At 40.9% G+C, this 13004-nt stretch overlaps 1 protein-coding gene across 1 annotated transcript in view; it reads right to left on the bottom strand.

Moving 5' to 3' along the window:
- PIP4K2A (phosphatidylinositol-5-phosphate 4-kinase type 2 alpha) overlaps positions 1 to 13004 on the bottom strand; it is a 177317-nt gene that overhangs the window by 60458 nt on the left and 103855 nt on the right. The window contains exons 2-3 of the mRNA XM_055332768.1: positions 5253 to 5350; positions 3853 to 3949 (exon numbers count right to left, since the gene is read on the bottom strand). Of these exons, the coding sequence (XP_055188743.1) occupies positions 3853 to 3949; positions 5253 to 5350 (195 nt within the window). The remainder of the gene's footprint in view (positions 1 to 3852; positions 3950 to 5252; positions 5351 to 13004) is intronic.

Here is a 13004-nt window from a genome sequence, read left to right as displayed (position 1 = left end):
TCTTATCTTAAAAGTATGGGAAAGGGAAGTCACATTGGCCCAACAACGATGGGAAGAACATAATTCAACACTGAGCCTCTTAGAAACCAATGAAATAATTTTAAGACACACTAATAAATTGGAGAAAGTTCTGAATCTGGAAGCAGCGGACATAAACATATGTACCTACACAGAGGTTTATGTGTATATATATATATATATATATATGCATATACATATATAAATATTAAGTGATACTCTTATTAATGATGAATATTCTCAAACCATTGTTTGAACTTGTCTTTAACAGTGAGAAAAAAAAAGTTTTATTTTTAAAGGACATTCAAGAAACCAAAACCAGGGGAGAAATAACAAATGTTTACAGTAGGAATGCTCTTCAATTCTTTTCAAGAAGTTTAAGTTTGCTGATAGAGGTCAATTAGGTAGGCTAATTACTATGTTCATTTTTATCAGATTCATCAACACTGACTTTTTTCAGGTGCAACAAAAAGGTATTCCCACACATAAGGCAGGTCAACACCATTCATCCCTTTGATTTAATGTGAAGGTCTGAATACTAAATGATCCAGACAGCAGACCTCCTTATCACATTGATTTAAAGCCACTCGTCCAATAAGCAAGCACTTCAGAAAAATAAACAGATCAAGGCAAGGCAAAGCAGTGTGAGGCCTGGTTCCCCTCTAGCAATCTGGTGCCATCAAAAGATGATCAGAGCCCAGGTCGCAGGTCTCACTTTTCAAATCAGATTGAGAAAGAGTATTTAATTTGGTACCACGTATGTCAATGGATATGTATTTCTTGTTCTGGCCATGATAAATGCAATGTCTTGGCAGTGATGAGTTGATGAGCCAAGCAGCTGGGGTAACAGCCCCTCCAGTCCTAGCCTATGTCCACTGCTGGGCTTCGCAGGTCCTTCCCAGAACCATCCTGGGACCACAGCACCTCAGCCTTTACCCTGTCAATGCCCAAGAGCCCTCAAGGTACAAACTCAGAGCCAGAGCTGGCATATTTCCTCCAGTTTTCCAAACCAAGTGGCCAACAAAGTGGGGAGTGGAGCCCCACATTTACAATATCATCTGCAGTTTAAACTCAGGGGCCTGCCCCGACTGAAGATTTCCTAAAAGGTAGAGATTTTGGGAAAGGAATGTGGAACTGGGGAGAAAAATTAGCATATATCTCTGGTTTACTAAAGTTACTCTAAACACCCAACACCCAGGTTTTTTTTGTTTTTTTGTTTTTGTTTTTTTAAATAGAAATACAGTTACCAAAGAGAAAGCAACAATTTAAATGCCACTAGAACTGGGCACGGCTGAGGAAAGGAGTGGCATTCAAATGATTAATTATACTCACACCGGCTCTCTATACTGATCTCTCCTGCTAAGAGCTTAGGTGGCTTGCCAATTACTTACGTGAATCATCCTCTACTTGCCTGATTTGTCTTTAAAGTTTGAACTCAGCAATTTGCACGTATTTAAATATCAAGTGACATGGTAGTTTTTAGGGGGAAAAGGTAAAGGAAAGCTGGCTCATGTCTTGGTATTTCTGCAACTAAACTGGTCATTTTAGGAAATTTAAAACACTACTTTCATCTGCTGCAGTACAGATTTCAGGCTGTAAAGAGTCCATTTTAGATCTTACTTAACAGGGCTGATTATGGGAAGAAATTTTAAAACTCCGTTTTGATAATGAATTGAGGAACCTAACAGGATCCTGTAGCATATGTCTTCAAAAGCCAGTTTCTGTGAAATGCAAGTGTAATTGATTTAAAAAAAAAAAGGAGAGGGACAGAGGGAGGTACACACATGAGTTTCACGTAGGATTCAGGTAGAGTAGATTTTCTTAGGACATCAAAGTTTCAGCTATTCATTCCTTTAAAGCCTTCTGTTTATTTTCATATGGTCTCTTGAAATGTACTACACAGTTCCTAAATAATGTAGAATCATTCCTTTTTACTTTATACGAACCTTTTTTTTTTGTTTTTTTACTACTCCAAAATTTATTCTTTAAAGATTACTTATTTTTTCAGCAGTAAATTACAAGTCTAGGTTTGAATGCAACTCTTTCTCTTACACATGAGGCCCAAATCATGAGTGCTGGCACCACCAGTTTTTGCTTTTGTTTTTTAAGATTTTAAAAAATTTATTCACGAGGGACACAGAGAGGGAGGCAGAGACACAGGCAGAGGAGAAGCAGGTTCCCTGCAGGGAGCCTGATGCAGGACTCGATCCCAGGACCCCAGGATCATGCCCTGAGCAGAAGGCAGGTGCTCAACCACTGAGCCACCCAGACCCCTCCACCAGTTTTTAAAAGCAAACTTAGCACCCTCTCCACACTGTAGCACTTCTCCTCAGCCCTCTCCCAGGCACACCCAAGCCTCTGCTCAGAACCCAGCTCTGTGGAACCATCAGCCTTGGTCCACACAGGAGAGAATGTCACTGGCAGCCTGACTAACATTGCTTATACAAAACCTGGCAGTTTGGAGGCTTCAGTCAGCCTGAGTGAGCATGCAAGAAATTCTTAGAAACTCAGTAATGGGGCAGGGCAGGGCGGGGAGGTCCACATATCTTTAGGTAAGCTCAATTTGCCTTAGGGGCTCTGTTCTTTAAGGGAATATACAGGGTAAGATGTGTCAATGTTCAACTTGTAAGGTCAGTCAGGGTAGCAATATGTCACTTAGTGCAGGATAGGTTAGGATTTCTGATTTGGGGCAAGTAAAAGAAAGCATTACTAAATTTGAAAGGATTTATAGTAAGTCAGTGCTCTCACAGTAAAATGAATGGACTGTCTTAAAAGCCCTTGTATCTCTTAACTCTGATTCTCTGCTCTTAAAAAAATCCATGGGGGGTGGGGGAGTAGGGGGTACCTGGGTGACTCTGTGGGTTAAGCATCTGCCTTTGGCCCAGGTTATGATCCCAAAGTCCTGGGATTGAGCCCTGCATCGGGCTCCCTGCTCAGCAAGAAGTCTGCTTCTCCCTCTCCCTCTGGCCCTCCCCTCTGCTCATGTTCTCTCCCTCTCTCAAATAACAAACAAACAAACAAACAAATAAATAAATAATCCTTTAGAAAATTCCTTGGTTTTTACATTTTTTTTCTGCTGTTTTTACAAATCTGACTAGCTATATTAAAATCAAGTAACTAACATCAGATCCTTTCTTGGGGGAAATGACCATGCGTTGGCACTCTGACAGCACCATGATCTTAATTTTAAAAGTCAGATTTGAGAACCAGGCATATATGGGAAGAAAAGCAACAGTGCACGTTTTTATGTGGGGGGTACCGAGAGCAGACCACAGAGCTCCCCAAGCTGTGCCTAGGACTGGCAGGCTCCTCCTGCTGGTGACAACAGCTCTGCAGTCACTAGACCATGTCACATCACAGCGCACAAGGTGTGGCCTCTGACAGAATGCTGCAGACAAGAGTCAGGTTCGGCCAATTTGAAAAGTGGCAAATCAGAACAAAAATAAAATTTCTCCAATTGCTAAGTGGCCTCTGCAAATACAGGAAATGCGAATTCAAAACACACATGCACACTAATACAGGCTGTTGACACATCTGATGGCAGAAATCGGGAGGAGGCTCTGCTGGCAGGACACTTCCACTGGGAAATGAGTATTGTGTAGAACTCTCACGTATATTCTCTTCCCAAAGAATACTCTTTCCCTACCATCTGCTAAAATAATTTTGATTAGAGGCCCCTAACTGAAAGAACCTTTTATTTCAGAAAGCTCATTTGCAAGTGTCTTATACAAAATGAAAATTACTATTATGTAATTACTTGCAATGAAAAAAATGTAAGTCCTACTTTACAGACCAAAACCCATTTGAAACAAAGGTTACAAAAAAGCAACTCACCTGGAAATCCTGATCATCGATGCCAAACCTTTCCCGCAGGTTACGGAAAACCATCGGGCAGTATTCCTTAAACTTGAAGTGGCTTGGCATGTTTTCTCTGAAACAGGCATATTGTGGAATAAAGTTGAGATGTACAAAATGTTAGCTGGACTTAGATCTGCCACCATCTAGTTCCACATGTAGCCCGAGTGCCTGGAGCTCCCCACCCACAGAAGCCATGGGTGTGCTTCATAGAACCAACTACAACCCACAGTAAATCTGGGAGACACAGGACAGACTGATAATATTCATCTCTCACCACCTAGGGGCACTAGGACTGTATGACCTTTCTAATCCCAGCCACTCCTTACAGCCGCTTCCCCAAGGAAGAAGAGGTGGAAGAAGAAGGGGCCACACAGAGGGAAACAGTGAAGGGCAGAGTAGGATGGGCAGCAGAACGAGTCACAAATGTGCTCCCCACACTCCTCCTCAGGTACTTGCGGATTAAAGCTTGCAATGCAACACTATCCCCTACTCCTTGAATGACCTATTTTATGCTATATATAAATACCACAATCTAAAATCACATAGAAAAAAAATCCCTTCAAAAGGTCAACTTCTAAACAGTATTAAGAGAATTAACACATCAGCTTCATATCAGAACAATGGCCACATGAAGAAATTTTGTAATTGATCCTCAAGTGGGAGGGGTTTCTTTGAGGCTCATCCCATTCATTTAGAATTGCTTCCTCCTTTGTTACATGTACACACACACACACACACACACACACACACACACACACACCCCTCTACTGCCATACTCTGTACACCAAAACATAGTAATTTGTATATGCGTCAGGTTTCAACCACCTGCCTGTGAGCCCCCTGAGGGCAGGGCCATTTCTTATACTTCTCTGTCCCTCCTGCTCTCAGTGGACAGCTAATACATACGGTGCTCCATAATATCTAAAGTGACATTCAGATGAAGGAGAAATATCCCCAATGCCCAACATGGCATCCAGTTACGTTTTATAAAAATGGACCTTAATGGATCTTCTTTCTTGTTCTATGAAGTAGTCATTTCTGTTCATGAGGTTAAGTTTTGTAGAAGAGCTGAGGTCCATAGCTGCTAAAAATTCCAAGCAATTTACAGCTTCAAACATTTAAATTGTAATGAGAATATCACTTTTAACATATAAGATATTCATAGAGAACAATATGCCATATGGCAAAAGGATATTACCCAAGAGGGCCTGCTGTTGCTTTTCTGAAAATGACAGATGGTTATGTTTATCACAGGATTAACTTCATCAGCAAAACTTTACTCCCACCCATTGACAAATAATGTGATTATAGAAATTCATAAAAATCACACTCCTGGCAGCCATGTCAGTCCAATAAAAGGCCGTACTTGTACTTACTTGTTAAAAAGGTGATTGTCCACCTTTATCTTTGAATAGGCTTTGAAGTCATCTGGCATCAACATAACAGGGATTTGAACATGGCTCAGTTCATTGATCTAGAAAAATACAAAATAAATGGCACAGGTTATTACTACCTATGTGGAAAGTGCTTGACTTGAACACAGACCTCAGGAAGACAATCCAGTAGACGCAAGAACCTCCTGCCCCCCTTCCTCCTGCTCCTATCCCAATTCATCTCTCTTGCTGCCCTCTTCACTTCCTCTTCAGGCCCTGCCACTGACTCCACCTCACATCCAGCTCCACCTCCCACTCATCTCAGCCTGCTGCTGGCCTGTGGGGGCCTCGGGGTGCTGTGGCAAGGGAGGAATCCAGAGGGTGAGCCCTCATGGCCAGCTCTCCCTGTTTCTCCCATTTATCTTCTCACTTCCCCTCCAGAGCCTCAGCCCAGAGCTCCTTCAACCACATGTCCAGGACAACTACTTCCTGTAAAGAAAATACTATTTGAGAAAGGAGGCTTTTGAACTTCTGACTTAAGTATTTGTTGAATTGACAAATGTGACCATTTCTTTACACATCTGGGTACTCACAAAGCAACAATGTCATTCATGAGACCTCTACCTTGCTTATAGGAGCTATATTTAAAAGTTTGGGGGCAGGGGATGAATTTACCAAAAGAGCAGGCTTCACAAAGGAAGGGAAGGAGACATATGACCCTGGTACTAAGTAAGAAGGAGATACGTTTGAAAGGTGTCAAGAACAAAAGATGTGGTTACAGAAAACAAAGGGTTGAACCCGGGTGCCTGAGTGGCTCAGTTGGATGAACATCTGACTCTTGTTTTCCGTTCAAATCATAAGCTCAGGGTTGTTAAGATTGAGCTCCACGTCGGGCCCCACACTGGGCATGGAGCCTGCTTAGGATTCTCTTCCTCTGCCTCTCCCTGCTAATACTCCCTCTCCTTCTAAAATAAATAAATAATAAAATCTTAAGAAAACAAAGGACTGGACCAAGTTCTGTCTGAGTCCCAGTGAATGGCGAAACAGCTTTTGAATATGACTTTGAAAAAGTTGAGCTTTCTCTTGGGCAATTATTTTTCTACCTTGGCTCCCAGCTATACCTCCCTTGTTGCTAATAAAAACCACTTTAAAGATTTATACTTCAGTAAATTGAAGATTCTCAGAAGGGTTCTCAGTTACAAAAACAAAACAAAACCAAACAAAGGAAAAAAATGAGTTTTCTGATAAAGCAGAGTGGTTAACACATTGCTGGGTTCATAGAACGTAGAGAAAATCTTCAAGATTTCTTCCCCTTCTTCTTTGCCTTCCTTTTCCTAAAAAGATTTTAATCCACAGGGAATTTGATGACTATCATACAAGCATGAACAGAGCTGTTGATCTGAAGAGAAATACTGATTTCGACACTTAGTTGGGTCAAAGTAAACCTGAGGAGCTCAACCAAACACTTCAGCCTAAAATGAGGACCCTTGAAAGAAGTAAAAGTCATCCCAACACCTGGTGGAAGTAAATGCAAATGGTGTCTGGGGAAAAGCAACCCCAATGCAGGCCTCTGAGCGGCCCACAGATTTAGTTCAACCAAATATGAGTTCACAAAGATAAATGAGAGTGGGATTCAGCTGAAACAAAAATCATTTTTAAGACTTCAGTTATTAGAATGATCAGCTATGGAAAAGAAAACAAAAACTGTATGTAAAATGTATTGAAGAAGTAAAAGATGGGCTGGCAAAAATGAGCAGACTATGAGACTTTCAAAATGACCGGTCAGGTTGAAAAAGAATCCAATAAAACTTCTACAAAATGAAAACTATAATCGGTAAACAGAAAATAGAACAAAAAGCCCCTGACCTAGGGCTTCAGCAGCAGACTGGATAACTGGTATACCAGTGGGGAGAGCTGGGGAAGTTACCCAGAATCTACATAGAATGAAAATGTCATATATAAAAGAATGGTTAAGTAAGAAAAAGAGAGAGAGAGAGAGAATGCTTATGACAGGTTATGACAGGGGGGTTGGGAGGGAGCTTACATGAAATCTTAGAGGATTGAACAGAGTATAGGGAAAAGATAATATTTGAAATATAAGAATTTTGAGAATTTTCCACAACTGATGGAAGTTATACATCTACGGATATGTAACATACACAGAAGAGTCTAAGAAGAAATCCACACCTACATACACTATCATTAAATTGAAGATACCAAAATTAAAGAAAAGTGGTCAGAGGGAAAAGACAGAACACAAAGAAGGAATGACAATCAGATTGACAATTAACTTCCCCAAAGCAAACCTGAAAGCCCAAAGACAGTGGTGTATCTTCAAAGTGAAAAAGTTACTGTCTACATAAAACCATTTACTGTGGCACAATATTTTCTTGGTCCATTATCTGGGTTCCTGGCACAAATCCAAAACCCTTGGAATTTCCAGTGATAGAAATATCTTCTGCTGTTTATAAGGTGCCCTTTTAGAGAACACGTGAATTTATGCTAATGAGGTGAGTCAGGGTGGGGCCCCTCAAGAGCCTCAGGATGGGGCTGGTCACTAGAATGAGCAAGTAGGTATAACTCTGGAGCTTTCAGCCCTGCTCACTGACCTCGGGGAAGGGGTAGGGGGTAACTAGAGATTAAGTTCCATAAAACTCTTGAACAAGAAGTGGTGAGCTTCTGGGTTGGTGAATACAACCACACACACACGAAGAGGATGGCACATGGGGCATCCATGGGCCATGGCACAGTTCCATGGGGACAGAAGCTCCTGTGCTTGGGACCCTTTGGGGCCTCAGCCAATGTACCTCTTCACTTGGCTGTTCATCCAGGTCTTTTATAGTATCCCTTATAATAAAATGGTAAATATGCATATATATATATTTTTTTTCTGAGCTCTGTGAGCCACTGTAGTAAATCAATCAAACCCAAGGAGGGGGTCATGGAATGGCCAATGTACAGCCAGTAGGTGAGAAGTGCAGGTAACAGCTGGGCTTGTAGTTGGCGTCTGAAGTCAGGGCAGTCTGTAGGACAGAGCCCTTGACCCAGAGGATCTGATGCCGTCTCCAGAAATGTTGTGTCAAAATTCACAGCTTTGTGTTATTAGAAAAAACACACATGGGATATACCCACTAAAACTATCTTCAAAAGAATGAGAGGAAAATAATGGCTTTTAATAGAAACAAAAACCAAGAACTTACCTACAAAGGACCTCACTAAAGAAATTTATGAGCTTTAGAAGCATAGTATTTAGACTGCTGAGATATAATTTAGAAAGAAAGTAAATGTGTATTTAAGATCTGAGATAGAAAAAGAATTTGTAAGCAAATAAATTGGTATATAGGAAGATAAATACAAGTAAATATCACCTATATAAAGTAATAATGCTTAATTCATGGGATTAAATGAATGTTCATTATTTATGGATATAAATAAACATTGAATAACAATAGCATGTAAGTTGGGAAGTAGACAAAGTTACAGTGCCCTTGTATTGTTCAGGAGGAGAGCAAGATACAACTTTAAGTATTATGATAACATTTAAAAGGCAAACATTAAAAGAAACAGAGTATATAACTTCCAAACTAGTAGCAGGGAAAAAACAGAATAAGAAAATAAATAAAACACATTTATTTTTTAAAAAAAAAGAGAGCAAAGAAGAAAATATAAACATTGCAAAAATAGAACAAATAGAAAGTAAACAGTAGAAATTCATCTATCTATCTATATCTATATATATGTATATATATATATAATCCCAATGAGCATACACAAACGAGTGGTTAAAAATAGACTGTCAAGATGAATTAAAAACTATAAGCTATATGCAAGAGAAATCCTAAAACATAACTCAAGAAGGTTGAAAGGAAGAGAAAAAAATATTAAATAGTACCAAAAATTATTGGGAAGCTAGCTGACCTTTACCAATATCGGTTAAACTAATAATTTTAAGACAAAAGCATTGTTAAGGATAAAGAAAATCTGTACATAATTATAAAAGGTTCAATTAGCCAGGAATATAGGATTCATATATTAAGTACCTAATTAGCCTGGAAGTGTACAGCAAAAATCATTAGGACTTCAGGGAAAATGGACAACTCATTATTATAAAAGAAGATTTGAATATGCTTTCTGGATAGTTCAAACAGCCAAAAAATTAAGAAAGATACAGATTTTTAAACAATATATTGAACATCATTCATTCAATATATGCTGTACACCTATAAATGCCAAGTAGTCTTCCAGATGCTTGAGACGTGTGATTGAAAACAGATTAAGATGCCTGCCCTCCTGAAGCTTGTATCTGAGTGGGAAGTCAGCAAATAAAAGATACACTTAGTAAATCACTATGTTAGATATAAATTGTCTACTATGTTAGAAAACTATGGAAAAAAAGAAAAAGCCAGATAAAAGGGTAGGGAATGCCTATCACTGCATAGGTAGGTGTCACCAAAGTATTTTAAATCAGGAGGGTTGGAGTAAACCAAGTTTTGGAAGAAAAAAGAGGTTTAACATTCCAGTGCAAAGGCCCTGGGGCAGGGTGTGCCTAGTACACCTGGGACACAGAGACCTCAGTGGCTGGAACAGATTACCTGAGAAGAGAAACAGTAAGAGTCGAGATTACTGGAAAGATTGGTTTTTATTCCAAATGACATGGGAGCTGTTGCAGGGTTCCGGGTGGTAGAGTGATAACATCACTTAATTTAGGGCTTAAGAAGATTACTGGAGGGGTGGAAGTGGGCACAATTATAGAAGCAGGGAGCCTAGTGACAGCAGTGTAGGTAGGAAAAGGGATATTTTTTTAAAGTGGAGCCAACATGATTTCCTGAAGTTCTGAATGTGCAGTATGAGAAAGACAGAAGCCAAGACCAAGTCCGAGGCCTTGGCCTGAGCAACGAGGGGGACAGAGCAGCCATCCTCCAAAGTGGAGGAGAATTCTGTGTTCTTTCTTATTGCTTTTGTTTTCTGAATCATATTAAAACTGAGTACTTTAATAATTTTTTAAAAAATGACAAAATGGAAAACATGCAAACTATGAGGCTATTTATAACACACATACATAATGTTGGGCACCGCAGATTCTCAAACCTAATGATTGGATTTGATACCACCACTTGCATTTCCTGATCCTTTGATTTTCGTGTGACACTTGTTTTTTTTTTTTTTTTTTTACACAACCACTCGGCATCCAGCTTCCCAAAGATATCTTGTCCTTGGAAGGAATGCAGTAGGACCTAAGTTGAATCGTGAACTCCCTCAAGCTAGTCGTTTGCATGCTCTCCTACAGATGCTGAGTATTGCCACATTTCTCTTGAAATTCTAAAATATCCTGTGGCACTCCTGGTAAATTTGCTGCAATGCCCTCCGGCACCCTAGTACAATTTGGAGTACAGATATAAACAGCAGATGTTTAAAACAGCAAATGATAGAATCTAATTATAGAATAAAATCATCCGAATAATCCCTTAAAATTCACTGCAATGGATCTAAGCACTTTAGGTTCATCCCAAACACTTTTAATTATAACCAGCAGTTAATCCTTAACCTGTATAAACTGATGATCTCTAAGTAGTTTTCTTCAGGTAACTCCAGATCACCTACATTTGTGCAAGGCCAAATTACAGTTCTGTTCCTTCCAAATTATTCCAAGGACTTAATCAGGCATCACTTTTAGTCTATACTATAATATTAAGATCCATGTTATGATCCATAAAAAATGTATGAAACTGCCATTTCACAGAAACACAGGCTGATTTAAAATACTACATTCTTGGGACATCTGGGTGGCTCAGTGGTTGAGTCTCTGCCTTTGGCTCAGGTCCTGAACCCAGATCTTGGGTTCAAGCCCCACACTGGACTCCCCACAGGGAGCCTGCTTCTCCCTCTGCCTATGTGTCAGCCTCTCTCTGTGTGTCTCTTATGAATGAATGAATAAAATCTTTAAAAAAATCCTATATTCTTTCCTATTCAATTTACCCAAGTATCTTTTTTTTTATCCAAGTATCTCAACTATTAAATAATTCTCAGTATGTCTGTGAAAATCAGAAAATAACTATCTTTATGCCAGCACCGGAATATTCAAGCTTGAAAACAAGAGAATCAGAACTGAGAACCAAGTTTCGTGACAAGCACAATTAGAGCAAAACCGAATGACCAGTTTTTCAGTATCTTATGGAAACAAGTGTAAATAAAAGCAGAGAATGTTTACAGGGTCGCAAGGGGAAGCAATCATTTTCCCCAAATTATACAGAAAAAAGTCAGGGAGAGCATAATAAATTATTCCTATTGTAATGTAGGCTCTGACTGATTACTGAGAAAGCAAAACCCAATCTGAAGTTGGAGCAAGCAAATCCCTGAATTCCTACACCTCATACTGTGGGGATCTGTATTGGTAACAGTATCTCTTTTTGGAAGAAAGCGAGAAAAGAAACTTTTTGAATCCTTTCTGCTTTATAGAGTTCCTGCTCTGGAAAAAGTGTTGTGGAAAAAAATATGAAAACCTTTCAGCCAAAATGGATCAGAGAATCCCCCCATACTCACTCACCACCCATCCTTTCATGAGCACACCCGTGTGTGTCTGCTCTGGGTTGGGCACTGCACAAACACCAGCCTTCACCCTCATGGTGCATACAGTCCAGAGGGGCACATGCCTTAATTAAAGAAGTGCACAAATGTAAAATTCTGGCAATGACAAGTGCCGGGAGAGAGAAGGACATCAGGCTTGGAGCAAGCATGACAGAGCGTAGACAAGAGCAGGAGTGACTGAAGGAGAAGCTAAACTTGAACAGAAGGCAGGTGGGGAGGGTTCCAGGAAGCAGGGACACAGGTGCAAAGGCCCTGTGGCAAGAAGGGACACACACAGTTCACTAGAGAAATAAAAGGCTAACATGTCAGGAATGCAAAAAAGAAATCAAGAGGGCACGTGACAGGACGGGGCTGAACAGTTTGCCTCCAAGGACCCTAAGAGGCTCCTGTGGAACTCCAGGAGAGGCTGGAAGCCTGGCATCGCCTGGAGACAGCAGAGACAAAGAAAGCAAATTCCAGCAACGCTGGGCTGGTAACAACGTGGAGTTGGGCGACAGGACAGATCCATGATTCTATTTACAGAGTCAGAGCACTTTAAGGGAAGAGTTCAGTTTTGAACTTGTGAAATCTGATGTGCTCTTTAGACAGCTTAAAACATTTTAAAAAATATTTTATTTATTTATTCATGGGAGACACACAGAGAGAGAGGCAGAGTCACAGGCAGAGGGAGAAGCAGGCTCCCTGTGGGGAGCCCGATGCGGGACTCGATCCCAGGACCCCAGGATCACGCCCTGAGCCGAAGGCAGACGCTCACCTGCTGAGCCCCAGGTGCCCCTAGACATCTTAAATGATGATGGCAGGCAGGCAGGTGGATCTGAAGTTCCCAGGGGAAGCAGGAGCAGGGACATAAAAATATGTGTTATCCGCATATAAGACAGTAGTTGTCCCTCGGGAGCGAAAGGAGTGAGCTGCAGAGTGGACAGAGAGGACAGGAGGGCCTCCACGCCGTCTCGAAGAACAGCGACGGTTAGCAGGGAGAGGAAGAGCTGCGGCGGCCAAGGGAAGCACGGTGCCACCTCAAGGACGCGAGGACGGAGGCAGTCAAGAGGGAACTAGGACAAGGTCGCGGCTGACTGCCTCTAAGAAGTGCGGAGTCCACCCGGACGGGCACCACAGGGTCTCTGGAGGCCCCGGGAACGGAAGGCAGGGCCGCAGTGGAAGCCAGAGCGG

Source organism: Nyctereutes procyonoides, unplaced genomic scaffold, assembly GCF_905146905.1.
Source record: "Nyctereutes procyonoides isolate TBG_1078 unplaced genomic scaffold, NYPRO_anot_genome, whole genome shotgun sequence".
Classification (NCBI taxonomy): domain Eukaryota; kingdom Metazoa; phylum Chordata; class Mammalia; order Carnivora; family Canidae; genus Nyctereutes; species Nyctereutes procyonoides.
Note: the sequence above shows the minus strand (reverse complement) of the source record. Positions and strands in the feature narration are given on the sequence as shown.